This window comes from Eretmochelys imbricata, chromosome 18 (assembly GCF_965152235.1).
Source record: "Eretmochelys imbricata isolate rEreImb1 chromosome 18, rEreImb1.hap1, whole genome shotgun sequence".
NCBI classification, from domain to species: Eukaryota; Metazoa; Chordata; order Testudines; family Cheloniidae; genus Eretmochelys; species Eretmochelys imbricata.
Window position 1 is genome coordinate 22,681,973 of NC_135589.1, and position 19,302 is coordinate 22,701,274.

The 19,302-nt window shown below is 45.4% G+C and overlaps 2 protein-coding genes across 8 annotated transcripts in view; one reads left to right on the top strand and one right to left on the bottom strand.

Annotated features, from left to right (window-relative positions):
* Positions 1 to 10,958, bottom strand: part of DNAJC11 (DnaJ heat shock protein family (Hsp40) member C11) — a 77,289-nt gene extending 66,331 nt beyond the window's left edge. The window contains exons 1-2 of one of the 2 annotated variants that reach the window (XM_077837489.1): positions 10,844 to 10,905; positions 9,413 to 9,495 (exon numbers count right to left, since the gene is read on the bottom strand). Coding sequence is in view for 1 of the 2 variants with exons in the window: in XM_077837488.1 (XP_077693614.1) it covers positions 10,844 to 10,915 (72 nt within the window). In the remaining variant the exon portion in view is untranslated. Of the gene's footprint in view, positions 1 to 9,412; positions 9,496 to 10,843 lie in introns of both variants that reach the window. The other variant, XM_077837488.1, reaches the window with a different exon arrangement.
* A 267-nt stretch (positions 10,959 to 11,225) lies between these two features.
* Positions 11,226 to 19,302, top strand: part of LOC144276832 (uncharacterized) — a 29,715-nt gene continuing 21,638 nt past the window's right edge. For 5 of the 6 annotated variants that reach the window (XR_013348344.1, XR_013348347.1, XR_013348345.1 and 2 more), the window contains exons 1-2: positions 11,226 to 11,290; positions 12,284 to 12,336. The gene's annotated coding sequence lies outside the window, so the exon portion shown is untranslated. Of the gene's footprint in view, positions 11,291 to 12,283; positions 12,337 to 12,475; positions 12,849 to 19,302 lie in introns of those variants that run through there. The other variant, XR_013348350.1, reaches the window with a different exon arrangement.

The window sequence follows — 19,302 nt, forward strand, 5'->3', positions numbered from 1 at the left end:
GTTTCATTTTTCATAAATATCATGTTCACTAAAATGTTATATTGGGCCTTTCATCATAAGTGAATAGCTAAGGTCATTGGTTCAATATTTCATGAATGATAACTCCTTTGAAGCCACTACAGAAATACTGACAACATTTGAAATTATAATGAGATACATAAGTCACTAATAGTGATGTTTTAAGTTACATTCTTATTAATAAAACTCTGAGCAAAATTAAGGTGCATTATCCCCCTATTTGGGGATTAAACAGATTCATTTAGTGTCTCAATCATCCAGTTACATTTTCATAGGGTCTAAATCTATTGTAGATTAAATGTTTATATACTAGAAAATTGCTAGTGAATGGGTTTAGTCTTCTCATCAGGACTGTGAAGTTCAGTGGCCATCTATTATTTTCAGATTAGGTGCTACACCATACTAAATTGAGTTTCCCTTCTAGAATTCGTTTTACACTATCACCAAGCTGACTACAAGAAAGATGTGTGCATTTTGATTTTCAAAAAGGATTAATTAAAAATATTCTCTTTCAATATGAATTCCTTTGGATAACATTCTAGTCCAGTTTCATCTGCATGCTGCATTCTAACATAGGATTATTGCAATTATAGTGTGTGTACTGAGGAGTTTCTAATGTAGCTAAATCAAGCCCTTAAGGCTTTGGTGGCCCCAAATATTTATGTAGCTCCCTACTTCATATTCTTAACCCTTTAGTCCTGATGTGCTCATACAAAATGACATGTCAGGAACTGATCAGAACTCTAAGGCCCCATTTATAAGAAGCAAAAAGGCACTGCAAATTATCACTGATGGGAACACTGAGCTTGCAAAGCACGTACTGCACCTTGCAGTAAGGCTCAATCTTTTTTTGTACCAGTTGTCCCAAGCACTGTAACCAAGATTTAGCACATGTCCAGCTGAACCAGAACAATATACAACAGTTTCTCAATCCATTTACAGGAAGCTTTGCAGCTACACCGATTTGGGTCAGACAACACGGTCTCAAGTGCCAGATGATATACATCTCTACCCTGTCCTTCACCACATACAACCACACTACCACCACTAACATGGCCCAGTGCTTGGACAAAATCAGCTCATGGATAAAGAACAGCTGGCTGATGCTAAACCTGAACAAAACAAATGAGGATGGTGGGCAGAGGAAAGCCCTTTGAAGAGTATGCAGCCTTGGTGCAGTCTCCTTTGGTTGAAGGTGGACATCCGCAATTGGTCTATTTGGTCCATAGTCTAGGAAAAGTCTTGGATTCCTCATTGACACTATATTTTCACACAGAAAGCATTAGTCACAGATGCTGCTATCACCTCGGTTGGCTAGTGACCTTTGTCACTGCTCGGCAGGACCACAGCAACGTGATATATCTGGGCAGGAAGTATTCAGCACTTAGGAAACTCTAATTAGTACAAAATGCTTCAGTGCATCTCCTCAACAACAGAAGCTACTATGAGCCCACCAAACCTGTCCTCTGCTCCCTACAATGTGCCCTCGTTGCCAAGAAGACTAACGGCATTTTGGGCTGTATAAGTAGGGGCATTGCCAGCAGATCGAGGGACGTGATCGTTCCCCTCTATTCGGCACTGGTGAGGCCTCATCTGGAGTACTGTGTCCAGTTTTGGGCCCCACACTACAAGAAGGATGTGGAAAAATTGGAAAGAGTCCAGTGGAGGGAAACAAAAATGATTAGGGGGCTGAAGCACATGACTTATGAGGAGAGGCTGAGGGGACTGGGATTGTTTAGTCTGCAGAACAGAAGAATGAGGGGGGATTTGATAGCTGCTTTCAACTACCTGAAAGGGAGTTCCAAAGAGGATGGATCGAGACGGTTCTCAGTGGTACCAGATGATAGAACAAGGAGCAATGGTCTCAAGTTGCAGTGGGGGAGGTTTAGGTTGAATAGTAGGAAAAACTTTTTCACTTGGAGGGTGGTGAAACACTGGAATGGGTTACCTAGGGAAGTGGTGGAATCTCCTTTATTAGAGGTTTTTAAGATCAGGCTTGACAAAGCCCTGGCTGGGATGATTTAGTTGGGGATTAGGTCCTGCTTTGAGCAGGGGGTTGGATTAGATGACCTCCTGAGGTCCCTTCCAACCCTGATATTCTATGATTCTACACTGGCTCCCCATAGAAAATCATCTCAAATTCAAGGTTTTGGTCCTTATCTACAAGGTACCTCACAGCCTGGGCTAGTGCTACTTAAGGCTGTGGGATGAAAAATGTGGTCAACTATGTTCCTTTGACACAATAGGTAAAGCTCATTTGTGCAGGACACAGGACTTCTGCAGAGGCCAGTTTGAGACTGTTGAATTAACTCCCGCAGGAACTAAGGACTATCACAAACCCACACCATCTTACATCTTTCTCTGAAGCACTTGATATTGGCCCTTCTCAGAAACATGTACCGGACTTTCTAGGCCTATTGGCTCATCTGTTTCTCTCTGTGTCCTTATACTTCGCTGATCACCAAAATATTTGAGTCCCTCACAAATTGATTAAAGTGAACACAAGATGATCCCTCTCTTTTTCTCCCCTTCCATGAATCAGTTCACATTTTCCTTTATTTTAAAATTGTAGATTTGATGGGTCTATTGAGGGAAGGCTTGGTTGAAACCATGCTGTTCACATTTTGCTCTGAAGTTGGTATAGAGCACTTCATCTTGAAAAACATCTTTGCCTGTATGTCCCTAATGACATCTGCACAGCTCTGGGAATAATATCCTTCACGAATCACTACAGAAGAACATGTTAACAAGCACAAAAAGCACTTGTTTTTGTAGGGCCTGTGAAAAATATGGCAATGTCCTGGACAAACCTTACTGAATTAAGCTGAACTTTATTTAAATAAATTTAAGTATCTTAGGAGCTGATCTTAAAAATGCAAATGTTTGTATGTTATTGTGGGCTTGTGTGCAACTTGTCAAAGAGACATGACTAATATAAACTTTGGGAAGTACTATGAGCTTCAAAGGACTCTTTTAAACAGCTAAAATAAGAATGAACTGCTAGTTAAAGAGGTTTCCCAGAATGCAAATATATCTTCTCCGATTATGCAAAAATTCAGCCTTTGAAGCTTTGCAAGGTGGGAACCTTTTATCTGCTGATCACCTGTCACATGAGGACAAATCAAGGACCCAAAAACCATATAAAGTAAAGAACAGATTTCCTGGTTGTACTTACGCTGAGCAAAAGATGTAATGAACTGGTAACCACAGGAAAACTCCTGGGTGGGGTTTAAAGGACTGTTCACCAGCCAGAGCTCTTGTTGGAGTAAGGGGGTGACCTCTGGTAAACTTATCTGCATGCATGTAGGTTCTTTTATTTTTTTAATGTTTTTTCAGTAAAGCTTTTACTTTAAGAATAAATGTGCTTGCTTAGAAAGAGGTGTAGTAACTTAACTATAGGAATTACACTGTTTCCTGTCTCCAAGAAGATAAATAAAGCAGGGTTGCTTAGGCAGTCTGACTTTTCTGAGGAATTCACAGTGTAGGTAGAGATCTATGCAGTCTGGAAATACCCAGTCAGGAGAGAGGGAGATGTGTGTCTCCACCCAAGAGAGGCAACAACTAGAGAGCTGAAAGTTGTAAGAATGGGTCTGTGATGAAGTGGGACTGTTCTTAATGTTTTCTCTAAATACTGTAGGGGTGCCTCAGTTTCCCCTATGTATTTCTTAAGTCTCTAGGTGGTGGGATAAGGGGGTGTGATTGTTGCAGAGCAAAGGGCCAGGGTACATAAATGGCCCACACTCTGTCTCCTGGCAACTGATGGCCTGGGCCCTTCCCCCCTGCAAGGTGATAGCTAAAGGGGTTGGAGAACAAAGGAATCAGGTGACCTCCTGGCCCGGGAAAGGGACAAAGCCTAGAGGAGGAGAGACTGGAGGGTGAGGCAGTTTGAGGAAAAAGGTTATCAAAAAAAAAAAAAAAAAGTTGAGTAGCCACGTGTTTTAAAACACCTAAACAAAATGAACAGGGCATGGAAGGAAAAACCATTTTTAAAAACTTTCAATCCAGATGGGGAAAAACAATCTTATGTTGCATTCCATTTCCGCCTCCCTTTCTGGTCTGTTCATAGTTTATAAAATGCTGATCCTACAAATGTACATGTGAGTAACTTAAGTGTTCACCTCATCAGAGCCTTACACTGTAATTTTCTCAGGCAGGGACCTGTCTCAAATGCTTGTAAAGCAAATAATATATTTGTGGGCACTACATAATTTGTTTTTATTTTAATAATCTACAGTGTTATCAGTAACTTTAGGAAAGAAGTTAATTTGAAATATATGATTATGTCGATATCTGTTTATCAGAACACTGATTTCTGCTTAATTAGAAACACAGGGAGGGAAGAAGACAAACCAATGTCTGCCAAACAGAAAGAGGAAAATTGGTAAGGAACAAACTGTGATTTTCATCTTCTAGGAAAACAATCAGACTATGGAGAGCTGGACCTGGCACACATAACGTGAGGAGCCATATAGAAAGCATGTCCAATTTCACATTCTGAACTCCCAGGTCAGCAGAGGCTGGCAGTGCTGTGAATGATTTAAACAACTGCTATAAACAAAAATTTCCAATAACCGCAATAAGAAAATTCTTGCCCGACGTGTCATGTTTTTACAAAGAAATTCTCCTTCCCATCAGCTTATTTTTGAATACAGACTATGCAGTTTCCAGTAAACATTACACAGTAAGAGGTTTTTAGGAAGCTTTCCACAGTGCTAATGAAGAGTCAGAAAGGAGGCACTTCTACTGATGCTTAATGCCTTAACAGCATGGTGATTTCAATGACAAAACACGCCTAGGATTTAGGAAGAGATATTTTTCACTCAGCTGTACCACACAAAAGGTGGTAACCGAACTAATGCAATCAAACATGAGTTTGTTCTTTTCTTCTAACTTTTTAGCAATCTTTCTTTAGCAAAATAACTGCTGATATCACAGCAAGAGCTGTACATTAAATTCTTAGTTTCAAAATTAAATAGGAATTTCTGTGATGTATAGCTTTTTCTTTTTAAGAACTCATTTAAAATTTATCTTGGGCACTTTGTTTTTTGCCAATACAACTAGTCAACAGATCCCAGGCAGAGTGAACACAATCTCTTTTCTATGCACACTACAGAGTGGCCACCTTTGCTACTAAATGAACCAATAAACTAAAACAAGAAAGTTTCATAGGTGCAACTCTTAGTCCTTAAGAACGTACTTAATTATTCACTTCTTTCAAAAAATCTTGTCAAACTACTGTAGAATCAGAAACGCTAACGACACTGTGACTGTAATAAAAATGTGACAGGATTTCAGTGGTTAGAGTAGAGTGGGGAGTCAGGACTACCGGGTCTTATTTCCAGCTCTGAAAGTGATTCGTTGTGTAACCTCTGGCAAGACAATTCACCTTTGTGTACTTCAGTTCCCACATCTCTAATATGAGGATAGTCTCTACCTCATGAGCCCCATAAGTTAGTGTTACTAAAATTAAGTTCCTTGAATAGAAGTTTCCATAGAAGTATCATTAATTGACTTTTTTGGGTACTCCAGGGTTCAAATCACCTTGAAGTGAAATTTAACTATGAAACTGACAGCGACAAGAAGAGCAACATACCTATAGCACAAAGCATGCAATATCAGTTCCAGCTGTGCTTGTTCTTGTTGATCCATTGTTTACGAAAGGAAACCTAGTTTGTTGTTTGAACTTTGCTGGGAGTAGGTAGTATTAGTTCTTACAAGCTATTAGAGCTGCTGCAGAAACAGCTGCTTAGCACAGAAGGATACAATTGAGATTCACCATATTTGTAGCTTACATACAAATTGGATAATTAAATTAGATGAAATGCATTCATGCAATTCCCATAAAAAAGGCATGTTGCAGAAAAAAACTTGACCTGTAATCAACCAACACGCAGTTCATAATACATTGCATACTTTTGGGCAAAACTCAAAATATTTGTTTCCTTATTAGTTTTTTGTTTCCTTATTATTTGTTTCCCTATTAGTTGTAATTGATTTATTTGGTATTTAGTGTGCAATACCACCTTACAATGCTGTACACACATGCTATCTTTAGTTTTAAGACACATACAGTTTCATTCTGTTACTCAGAGAAAGGCCTTGGGCACCTGGTGCCATAATATCTCTAAGACCACGACTTTCTTTTTACAGTAAAGCACTTTCCAGAGCCTTCTTTTGGGCACCGCACACAGTTACACCTAGGTTGCAGATAGATCTAAAATTCATAAAAGCACCTTTACCAGATGTCCACTGACAAGCTGACCCAATCTTCCATTGGGCCCAGCACAGAATTAGATGCAACAGAATCTAGTTCAGTCTAGTTTTTCCATTGGAGGAAACGAAAATGCTTATTAACCCAGAGACCAAGTAGATTCTATCCTCCTCCCCACAAATCAGACATGGGATCTCTCTAGCCTAGTCTCGGACAGGGGCCAGCAACAGCAGCTTCAGGGTGATCGTGGCCCTACAGTAGGCAGCAAGAGAAGAGACCAGTCCAGGGAGAGGGAGTCTGTGTCACTGAGAACTTGGAAGAAAATGATCGTAATTGCTTATGGATCAATGTCCTAACAGATAAAGCACAAGATGGGGTACTAGTCGTGTCTGCTACAGACCACCAAATCACACTAGGAAACAGGATAACTAGCTCCTTATGCGCCTATCTACAGTGTGCAGGGAGAAAAAAAACTGTGATCATCAGGGATTCAAATTTGAATGACATATGCTGGAGATTTCATGCTTCCAGTATAAAAACATCCTTGGAATTTCTAAATATTATAGATGACAATTTCCTAACTTAACAAGTTTTGCAACCAACATGGGGTAATTCTATATTAGACCTTCTCCTAACAGATAATGAGGCACTGACCACAAAACTAAAAGATAGTGGTAGCTTAGGTACAAGTGATCATGACCTGATCACACACACACACTTGGTGCTTTAATACGGCCAATTTCAAAAAGCTGAAAACAATTATGAGCCAGTTCACCTGAGAGGAAGAATTTAAACAGAAAAATGTGAATGATAATTGGGAATCAGTTAAGAATTTGCTAGATGTCCAGAAAGCCACAATCCTATAACTGAGGAAGAAGGCTGTGCTGGTTAAAAAACCTGGTTTAAAAGGGAAGTGAACGCAGCTGTAAAATATTTAAAAATATATAACAAATGTAAGAAATGGGAAGTTGATAGTAATAAATATAAACAAGAAGTTAAGAAATGTAGAAATTTGATAAGGGAAGTCAAGGGACACAAGTAGAAATCTATTGCCAGCAGAGTTAAGGACAATAAGGAGAAGTTTTTAAAATATATTAGGAACAAAGAATCTCACCAATGGCATCGGTCCATTACTAGACAGAAGTGATAGAAATATCAATAATAATGCAGAAAAGGCAAAAGTGTTAACTAAATATTTCTGTTCTGTATTAAAAAAAGAAATGATGCAGTCTCATCATATGGTGATAACACTCTTCATATTCCATAACTCTAGAGCAGTAGTCTCCAACCCTTTTATGCCCCACGTCACTTTTTGAATTTAAGCACAACCCCGGATCTACCACACCTGTTCCCCGAGGCCCTGCCTTCCCCAAAGCCCCCCTTCCATCCCCCCCTCCCCCTTGTTCACTGTCCCCCACCCTTACTCACTTTCACCAGGCTGGGGCTCGGGAGCGGGTGCAGGCTCTGGGCTGGGGCCGAGGGATTCGCAGTGTGGAAGGGGGCTCTTGGCTAAGCCTGGGGCAGGGGGATGGTGTGCAGGAGGAGGTGAGAGGTGCAAGCTCTGGGAGGGTGTTTGGGGGCAGAAGAGGGCTCTAGGCTGGGGAGAGTGTTGGGGTACAGGAGGGCGTGCTGGCTCTGGGAGGGGGGTCAGGGCTGGGGCAGGAGCTTGGGATGCAGGAGAGAGTTTGGGGTACAGGAGGGGATATGGGGTGCTGGCTCTGGGAGGGGGCTCAGTGTTGGAGTGTGGCCTCCCAGCGGGCGGCACTTACCTCAGGCAGCTCCCTGTCAGTGGTGCAGCGAGTCTAAGGCAGACACCCTGCCTGCCGCGGCCCCACGCCACTCGTGGAAGGGGCCAACGCACCCCTGTGGGGGAGGACACGTGGCTCTGCGCGCTGCCCCTCTCTGCAGGCACCACCCCCAAAGCTCCCATTTGGTCAGAGTCCCCCATTCCCGGCCAATGGGAGCTGCGGGGGCAGTGCCTGCAGGCATTAGCAGCACATGGAGACCTCAGGGCTGCGGGGACATGCCGTCCGCTTCTGTGAGTGGCCTGGGGTCATGGCAGGCAGGGAGCCTGCCTTAGTGGCAGCCCGCTACACTGCCGCAGCCGGAGATCGCGATTGACCGGGAGAGTCCCCAGGATCTACAGGTTGGTGACCACTGCTCTAGAGAATGTTGACCAGCAGTTACTAAGGTTAGACATCATTAAATCAGCACATCGAGATAACTTGCCTCCAAGAATTTTACAAGACTTGGCTGAGGAGCTTGCTGGACCATTAATGTTGTTTTTCAATAAGTCTTGTAGCACTAGGGAAGTTCCAGAATACTGAAAGAAAGCTAAGGTCGTGCCAATTTTTAAAAATGGTAAAAGGGATGACCCGGGAATTAAAAGCCTGGCAGCCTGACACTAATACCAGGCAATGGAATGGCAGATGAAGGACTTGATTAATAAATAATTAAAGGAGGGTAATGAAATTAATGCAAATCAACAATGGATTTATGTAAAACAGATCCTGTCCTGTCTTGATATCTTTTTTTAATGAAATTACAAGTTTGATTGATAAAAGTAATACTGTTGATGTAATAGAATTCTGTAAGGTGTTTGACTTCACACTGCATATTTTGATTAAAAAACTAGAACAGTATAAAATTAACATAACACTCATTAAACATACTAAAAACTGGTTAACTGATAGGTCTCAAAGTATAACTTGTAAATGGGGAATCATCATTGAGTGGGTCTGTTTCCAGTGAAGTCCCACAGGGATCGGTTCTTGACCCTATGCTACGTAACCTCTTTTTTCAATGACCTGAAAGACAATATAAAATCATCCCTGATAAAGTTTGCAGATCCCAAAAATTCGGGGAAGGGTAAATGGACAGGTCACTGATTCAGAGTGATCTAGATCCCTTGATAAACTGGGTGCAATGAGTGGTAAGCTGGGCGCAGGGAAATATGCATTTTAATGGTTTAATGTAAATATATACATCTGGGAGCAAAGAATGTAGACCATACTTAGAGAATGGGGGACTCTATCCTGGAAAGCAGTGACACTGAAAAAGATTTGGGGGTCATGGTGGATGAGCTGAACATGAGCTCTCAATGCGACTCTATGGCCAAAGAGCTAATGTGATCATGGGATGCATAAACAGAGGAATCTACAATAGGAGAAGAGATTATTTTACCTCTGTACTGGGAACAGGTGCAGCCACAGCTAGACTACTGTGTCCAGTTCTGATGCTCACAATTCAAGAAAGATGTTGATAAACTGGAGAGGGTTCAGAGAATAGCCACCAGAATGATTAAAGGATTAGAAGACATGCATATGTGATAGATTCAAGGAGCTCCATCTATTTAACCCAGTGGTTCTCAACCAGGGGTACACAGAGGTCTGCTAGGGGGTACGTACATCAGTGTATCTAGATATTCACCTAGTTTTACAACAGGACACATAAAAAAGCACTAGAGAATTCAGTACAAATTAAAATTTCAAACAGACAATGACTTGCTTATATTGCTGTATATACTATACACTGAAAAGTACAAGATTTATATTTCAATTGATTTATTTTATAACTATATGATAAAAATGAGAAAGCAAGCAATTTTTCAGTAATAATGTGCTGTGACACTTTTGCACTTTTATGTCTGGTTTTGTAAGCGAGTAGTTTTTTTAAGTGGGGTGAAACAGGGGGTACACAAGACAACTCAGACTCCTGACAGGGGTACAGTAATCTGGAAAAGTTGAGAACCATTGATTTAGCTTGACAAAGAGAAGGTTAAGGGGTGATTTGATTAATCTGTAAATCACCACAGGGGGAACAAATATTTAATGAGGAGCTCTTCAATCTAGCGGAGAAAGGTACAAGGGAACAATGGCTGAAAGCTGAACCTAGGGCTTGGCTACACTTACATTTTATAGCGCTCTCACCTGCTGCCGCAGGGGTGTGGAAAACCACCGCCCTGAGTGCGGAAAGTCGCTTTACAGCGCCAGTGTAGACAGGCTCTGAGCGCGGGGAGCCGCTCCCCGCACGGGGGCGGGTTACCGGGCCGGCGCTCGGCAGTTTCCCGCGCAGCCATGCCCGGGACAAACTCGGACTGGAGAGGCCAGGGAGGCGCGCTAACCCCGGAACAGCTTCCCCGGGGCCGGGGGAGCCTCCGACCCGGACCACGCCGCACTCAGTCAGCACTGCGGGTCCGAGGCCGCTGCCCGCCCTAGCACTGGCCGGGGCGGCCTCTGGCCAGCGCGGGCCGGGCTCGCTGGGCCCGCCGGGCCCGCCCCGCCTTGGAACGGCTGGCCCTCGCGGGGAGCGGGGTGGAGCCCGGGCGCTCGCTCCAGGCCCCGGCCTGCCCCGGACCGAGCGCCAGAGAAGGGCGGCTCTCGGGTCCCGCCCCCGCGCGTCCTCCCCTCGCCCGCGCCAGCAGACGCCCCGGGGGGGGCCTGGGGCAAGGGCAGGCACGACCTCCGCCGCCCCGCTGGCGGGCCCGCACGAGCCGCCGGAGAGGGGGGGCCGCCCGGGCACCGGGGTCATAGTCCCGGCCCCAGGCCTCTCCCTCGGCCCGGCGCCCCCCACCAGTGCCGCTGCGCCCCGGCCCGCGCAGCCCGCCGCCCTCACCTCCCGCCGCACGTTCAGCAGCGAGTAATAGTCCTCGTTCTCCGGCACCTCCTCCCCCAAGGCCGCCGCCATCTTGCCGACCTCTCACCCCGCGCCGGGGCGGGACTAGGGGCGGAAGAGAGCCGGCAGAGGAGGTCGCGCCACCGCCACAGCGCCCCCGGCGGAGCGGAGGGGCATCGGGAGGCAGTGCGCACGCGTATCGCGCACCGAGCGGGCGCGGAGTCGGCGCACAAGCACATGCGCGGCGGGGAGCACAGCGGCCGGCGGGCGGCAGAGATCACGTGGGGCAGATGTCAAGAAGACGGCGCGCGGGTGAAAGGAGCGAATGGGCTCTTCTCTAGTGCGCATGCGCACCGTTACGTCCACTCGCAACTCTGGAGTTGGGCGGGAGGAGGCTGGGAAGGGGGCGGGGCCGCATCGCCTGAGTCCCGTGACACCGCCCGTGAGGTCCGTGCCCCAGGGACTGCCCCTCCCCGGACCCCGCCCCTTTGGTCCTCCCCCCGGGACCCTGCCCCCTGGACCCCTCTGCCCCCCGCCCCGGGCCCTGCGTCTTTGGGCCTCCCGGACCCCTCTGGCCCCCCTCCGGGACCCCGCCCGTGGGACCCCTCTGGCCCCCCAGGGACTCCGCCCCTCCCCCAGCCGAGCGGGCCCCCCCTGGCCCCTCCCCGGACCCCACCCCCTGGACCCCTCTGCCCCCCCCCCCCCCGGGCCCTGCGTCTTTGGGCCTCCCGGACCCCTCTGGCCCCCCTCCGGGACCCCGCCCGTGGGACCCCTCTGGCCCCCCTCCGGGACCCCGCCCGTGGGACCCCTCTGGCCCCCCAGGGACTCCGCCCCTCCCCCAGCCGAGCGGGCCCCCCCTGGCCCCTCCCTGGACCCCACCCCCTGGACCCCTCTGCCCCCCCCCCCCGGGACCCCGCCCTTCCCCCCCTCCCCGGGCCCCGCCTCTTTGGGCCTCCCGGACCCCGCCCCCTGGACCCCTCTGCCCCCCCTGGGACCCCGCCCTTTCCCCCCGGGCCCCGCCTCTTTGGGCCTCCCGGACCCCGCCCCCTGGACCCCTCTGCCCCCCCTGGCACCCCGCCCTTTCCCCCCGGGCCCCGCCTCTTTGGGCCTCCCGGACCCTGCCCCTGGACCCCTCTGGCCCCCCCGGGACCCCGCCCGTGGGACCCCTCTGGCCCCCCAGGGATCCGCCCCTCCCCCAGCCAAGCAGGCCCACCCTGGCCCCACCCCGGACCCTGCCCACTGGACCCCTCTGCTCCCCCCCGGGACCCCGCCTGTGGGACCCCTCTGGCCCCCCAGGGTCTCTGCCCTTCCCCCCCTCCCCGGGCCCTGCCTCTTTGGGCCTCCCGGACCCCGCCCCCTGGACTCTTCTGCCCCCCCCCCGGGACCCTGTCCTCCTCCCCCCCCCTCCCCCGGCCCTGCTTTCATCCTGTCTCTCCGCAGGGCGCAGCCCCCGAGGGAAGGAAAAGCGACTGTGTCCCCTGCTCCCCCGAGAGGTAAATGGAGAATCCGTGACCCCCACCAGGCCGAGCCTGGTCATTCATCCCCGGGTCGGGTTACTGGGCTCTGCCTTGCTGCGGGTGCCCGGCTCCTTCCTCCAAGCCTGAGGACTTTTGCTGGGTTTCTCCTCCACAGGTGGCAGAAGGTCCTTCTGGCCGTGGTATTTCATAAACACCTTTTCCTAGAGGATCAGGCACCATCCGCCTTTTGTTTCCTCATTTAATTGCTTCAGGTCGGGTTACATACCTACAGTCCTGTATTTGGAAGGGTAATTGTCATGTATATGTATGCCTCACACTTCTATTGCAAAATCTAATTAATTTAAATTGGGTGCCCTTCCTTTGTAACATTATTAAAATGCATCTGTTATATAATGTAAAGTATGTACATGTCTGGGAAATTACACAATTGCAAAAGGGAGTCTGGAAAAGCTGGTTAAGAAGTTTGGAGCGATGTAGTCACCTGGTTAATACTTCTCCAACCGTCTCTAATTTTGCTATAATGTTGTTTCTCAGAAACCTTCAGCAAACATCCATTGCTGTTCCCCACGTCTGTACTACACCTGCTGGAAAACTCTAGCCACTTCCTTGCAGGTTGGAGAAATCAATTTCTTTTCACTTCAGTCCTTCTTAAGAGAAAGTGTGGAAAGTCATCTTTGCCCTCCTTGAAGCAGATCTCAAGTCTTTTGGTTTATGTGATGTCTAAGGTAGATTATAGTCCCTTATAGGATTTTGGAACAACCAAAGTAAGGACAAGAACTCAAATATTCACACACTTCATGCTGGGACAGGATAATTTCGGTGTATGTAAGCAATTAGATGTAGACTTTGAACCAGGATCCATGTTTTTAAAACAGATGCTAGCTTTTTATTAGAGACATATCCTAGTTAGTAGCACACCAAAAATCTAGTTCCAAGTTCTAACCTTGCCTTTGACACTGACTCCTCTGACCTTTAGCAAGTTACTTCACTTCTCTAAGTGCAGAATGGGGATAATGATACTTATCCAGCTCACAGTGATATTGTGAGGTGTAATTAGCAAATGTCTGTGAAGCATCTGCAAAATGAAAAGTGCAAGATTTTATATACATACTGAGTCTCAATATATTAACTCCAGACTATTGCTGACTGGGGACACAGAAGCATGCAGTTGTGTTCTGCCTTGAGAAATCTAGTATTTACCATGACTTAACTGCTCTCCTTTCATTCTTGTTCTTGGAAGTAAGTGCAGTTAGCCCTATTGTACCTGGAGCCTTTTTGTACCCTTGCAGATTTTTAGACTGGGGTTCCCTGAAGTATAATAAATACTTTGCCCACTGTCAAGCTGCTTCTACATTGAAAATGCTTTATGCTCCATCTTTGCTCTCTCGTCCATGTCACGTGCCAGACAGAATCATAGAATATCAGGGTTGGAAGGGACTAGTCCAACCCCCTGCTCAAAGCAGGACCAATGCCCAGTTTTTGCCCCAGATCCCTAAATGGCCCCCTCAAGGATTGAACTCACAACCCTGGGTTTAGCAGGCCAGTGTTCAAACCACTGAGCTATCCCCCCACAATCATGTTCCCTGACTGGGAAACGAACTCGGGCTGCGGTGGCGAGAGCGCCAAATCCTAACCCTTAGATACCATCAGACCTGACTCAGGAACTCACTAAGAAGCAGCATGGTGGGAGGATGGCAAAATCTGAAACGTCTGAAATCTATTATCACACTCTTATCTTTAAACAGAAGTTACAAGTAAATGTATTCTTATTGTTCACATTCAGAATGACACAGACCGTTTGCTCTCATAGAATAGAAACTGTCTGGGTATTTAGGAAACTGCCCCTGTGTTTAACAGCTTCACAGCCCTGCTGTGCTATACTCAGTTTATCCTGGAGGTCATTTGTTTCCCTTTGAATGATAGTGACATTACTGGGAGAGGCAGCTGAGCAATCTGTCCAGGCTCTTGTGTGTCACTGCTGAATCTAAGCCCTTCTCTATAATTCATAAAGAGAAATTACCTATAATCTTTTTATTATTCTCTTGTCATTGAGTCAAGACAGGGATTTAGTGCTATTTTTATCAGTTTCTGACTGCTCTCCCTTCTTCTGCACACTTGGATAGCAGGCTGACTCCGTGAGACAGGGCAGAAAACTTTGCTGAATATGGTCATTTAAAAATCATCTTCACAAGGAAATCTCTAAGCTTCCAGCAAATCTGCAGCATTAGTATCTCAGTCTCCATTCCACCTGCCTCCCTGTTGTTTACTGACATAAAAACAAACTAACTACAGGGTGGCTACAAAAACTGCTTAAGAGTGATTCAAAATCATTAGCTTCAAATATGTATAGTGGTCAAAAGGCCCAATGCCAGTCTATTACTATTACATGTGTCTCTAACTTAAGGGTGTAGGTGCATTTAAGTCACTCGGTAATCTCCTCTTTAGAGCAATAGAGAGATGTTCACCTGTAACAGCAGGTGCTCAGATATCATGCTGAGGATGTAGTATAAAAACCTGAAGAGAAAGAGAGAGGTTGGGTTTCATTTTACTATAGAACCAAATATGCCTATGGGAAGGAATCCACCTCTCTCCCTGTTGGATTAGGGAGCAAGTCCCAGTGGTGGTTTTACTCAGCAGCTTATTTTGTCCCACTAAAATACGCAGCAAGACAAAAATAACACAACTTCGAAGGTAGTTTTAAACTGTGCATTTTCCTGAGATGACAACTTCACTCATTTATTTTTTGATGTGGTATTTTGTTTTTAAAAAGTGTTCGAACTCCGTGTATTTATCCCTTCTGGTCACTTCTCAGTTGAGGTAGTTGTTTCCTGTTATCATTGTCTACCAGCAAAGTAACCAAAAATGCCAGCAGGTAGAGAAACATGCAGATAGTGGATATGATGTAAGAAGCAAAAGAGAGCAGAGTTAAAACCAGGAGGGGTGAAAGCCAGCAGAGCACAACTCATTTGGGTGCTCGGTCCACAGCTCTTAGAAATCAGTAGTTTTTAGAAAGAAAAGGAGTACTTGTGGCACCTTAGAGACTAACGAATTTATTTGAGCATGAGCTTTCGTGAGCTACAGCTCACTTCATCAGATGCATACCGTGGAAACAGTTTCCACGGTATGCATCTGATGAAGTGAGCTGTAGCTCACGAAAGCTCATGCTCAAATAAATTCGTTAGTCTCTAAGGTGCCACAAGTACTCCTTTTCTTTCTGCGAATACAGACTAACACGGCTGTTACTCTGAAAGTAGTTTTTAGATGAGAGAAGAAAAGGAGGAAGAACAGCCATAGTTGTCCTATGCATGATCTGTGTTATAGGTGGCCTGACAACGTTATCTGACTGTCTTTAGCTCCCTAGACACAGAACATGTTGGAAAATTAGTTTAGAATGAAAAGAGGAAAATTACCCAGTCCTACCTCTGTCCCATATGGCTGTCACATTCGAAGGTGAGGGGAGCTGTATACATACCTGGATAGACAGCAGCACCAGAGGGCTCTTTGATACATGCAAGATAAAGGGAATGTTTAGTGTCGCTTGTCAGCATCACTCCTGATACAGTTGGCTGTATGCATTGATGAGAGGACAATTGTTTCTCCATTAGGTTAACTACATGATGAGTCTGAAAGGACTTTTCTAAACAAAAGTAAGCTCTATTTCACAAAAACTACTGCTGATGTGTAATTTACAAGAATTGTTTGAGAGAGATCTTGGTGTACTGATGAAATAATATTACTAATCAAAGTCTTTGATCAATCAGTACAGAATACCAAGGTGCGGAAAAGAATAATTGCAATATAAAGGAAAGTGAGATCCACAGCAACAGAAAAGTTAGGAATGGGTGAGTTATTTGAGGGCCAAATCCTGTTCTTAGTTGCAGCAGGGAAAATCCAGAGTAATTCTATTCAAATCAACAGTTACACTGGATTTACATTAGGAAGCTGAGAGCAGAAATCTGCATGCACAGTGTTTGGTCTCCAAAACAACAAACCGACTGTTTGGGTGGCAAATTAACCACCAGAGGGCACCCATGCAGTCCCATCAAAATATTGAACTGTACAGAAAAATTCATGTCACAATGTATAGTGGCCTATGAAATTCAAACAGAACAACTCCCTGGGCTCTACACCAAATTGTGACTTGCTGTAAAACTTAATGACAGGAAGATTTTGTTTTCTCTATGTGTTGTTGCTTTGACAAGGATACCATGAAGCAAAATAGGGGCTTTTCTTCCCTTTAGGCTGCATAGTGCCCTATAACTGGTCCCTTGATTTCTTATGTTATATTAGAATGAGAGCTCTGCCCTGTAAGATAGACAGGTGCTAAAAGAAAACTTAATAAAAGTATGATTTCATGTGAAGATGAAGCCATGGTTTCCGACACCAAAGTTCAGCCACTTTGTTTTGGACTTACCATCATGGAAGCCTTACTTGAAAACAATTAAAAGGTATGTTCAGTCTTAAGTCAACTTTTCTGGTCCCAATGCAGTTGATGAAGGAATCTACACTACCACGCGGGGTCGATCTGAGATACGCAACTTCAGCTACGTGAATAGCGTAGCTGAAGTTGATATACTTAGATCTACTTACCACGGTGTCTTCACCACTGACGCTCCCCCATCAACTCTGCTTGCGCTCCTTGTTCTGGTGGAGTACCAGAGTCAATAGGAGAGCGCTCAGCAGTCAATTTATTGTGTCGATATTAGACACGATAAATTGACCCCCACTGGATCGATCACTGCCTGCCAATCCGGCAGGTAGTGTAGACAAGCCCCTCTGAAATCAAATAAGTTCCTCAATTCAGAGCAAGCTTTCCATGAAGGCACATTTTCAGGAAAATCCAGTAAGAATTAATTCATTTCCCCTCACTACAGAGGAGTCATCCAACTATTTAGCAATACACGTCTCCTGACTCAGCACACCTACTAGATTCATTTTTTCCGTATGATTTTAGAGTGACTTGGTCTGTGCTAAAACACAAAAATAGTGACTAAAGTTCTGAGGTTTTGAATTGCCATTGCAGCACCCTATTTCCCAGAGAGTTTTGTCCTATACTGATAGTAACAGTCATGCTTTTTTTCTAACGTGGCTGGGGAATCACATGATCCTTAGGGATGTTAGTGACAGAAAGTTACTGAGAGTTCTCTCTCTCTCTCAGATCTTTCCAACATGTTGCTAAAAGACACTCTCACTAATTACACAGCTGACCCTTTCCACTGTAGGAAATTGTTTTGCATTCAACAGATTGACAGATATCTCATGGGAAATTCTGAAGGCCATCCCATCTTGGGTCAGATCTATTTACACTTTTCCTTCGTTCTTTATATGCATGAACACAGGATCTCGATGGCTTAAGGGGTGAATTCAGATGCTTTCTAAATAAATGAATACAAAAAGCTGTTCAAGAGCCAAAATTAATATCAGGAAAAATGACTAGACTTGCAAACTACAAATGAATACATTTTAAAAAAAGATATTTGATGTTTCCTTTCTACTGACCTTCCAAAACTTCAGTTCAGGATATAGTGTTTAAGCAGCTCCCTGTTCTATGTGATTTGTTAGTGATGCCATCAGCTATAGCAAGTGAAATACAACTCTGGAATCAACTCCTGGCTGAGTAGATCCTTACTCTTCTCAGTCATAGCATACCCCTCACATTGCCTCTCCCAAGCCTTCCTAGTTTAGGAGATTAATTTCCGATTCCATATTATAAGTAGCCTTACTAGTTTTCTGCTGCAGCTCCAACAGTTTTCTAAAGGCCATGGAACATTGATGTCTTCAGTGCCTTCACTCTTCAGATTCTTTCTACATGCTGGTACATGCCAGTATGTTTCAATGGATTAGGCATGACCCACTTATAAAGAACAGATATCATCATCATCATTATTAATCTAGAGCCATACATTGCTATGACACTTTCTACCAGATAGAAAGAAACATGTTCCCTGCCCCCAAAGAGATTAAATTCTAATGAAGGTAAATCATCATGACCTACAAGAGCCATTCAGGAGAAGGAAAGGAGTACTTGTGGCACCTTAGAGACTAACCAATTTATTTGAGCATGAGCTTTCGTGAGCTATAGCTCACTTCATCGGATGCATACCGTGGAAACTGCAGCAGACTTTATATATATTCTCTGTGTATATATAAAGTCTGCTGTAGTTTCCACGGTATGCATCTGATGAAGTGAGCTATAGCTCACGAAAGCTCATGCTCAAATAAATTGGTTAGTCTCTAAGGTGCCACAAGTACTCCTTTTCTTTTTGCGAATACAGACTAACACGGCTGTTACTCTGAAACCTGTCAGGAGAAGGAGAGGATTACTGATGATGAGAAAGAAAGGGGGAGGATGGTATGAAGTGGTTGATTTTAAGGAGAGATCCTGAAGAAGAGGAAGAGTGTTTGGTGGATGAGGACAGGGAGTTTTCAGGGTGAAGTGAGCAGAATGATAGAACCAAGTGAGAATGAGAAAGGTGATAAAGGGAGCCCTCCTGTTTAGAGAGGCATCATGTTGGGCCAGTACTGTCACAGAAGAGGAACTTTCTGCAATCAGCCCCATTCTCAAAGTCCTTGGCATCTAAGCCCAGGTGAAATGGACTGACTTGAGAGCAGGCACAATGCCATCCTACTACGTGATCATGAATAAAGGCATGTTGGAATGCTGATGAGGGGTGGTGTAGGGTTTTCAGAGACACTAGGGTTCTGCACCCATGCCTGGAAAATCCATAATTTGGCTCACTTTTATCTTAAGCAGAAAAAAGCATTCATGTATGTGCCAGTCTGTGGTCTTAATGACCTGACTTACTGTGCAGAGAGGCTTCTCAGCAGAGACTATCCACTTTCTGCTGCTGAAGAGCCAAAGATAACAAGTTTTTGCCCTTCCTCCAGCCAACTTTCATCTGAACTAGTGGACAGTTGTGACGAACCATTTGCTCTGGTCTTGTATACATGGTAAGAGCATTTGATCTGGAGTCTGAAAAT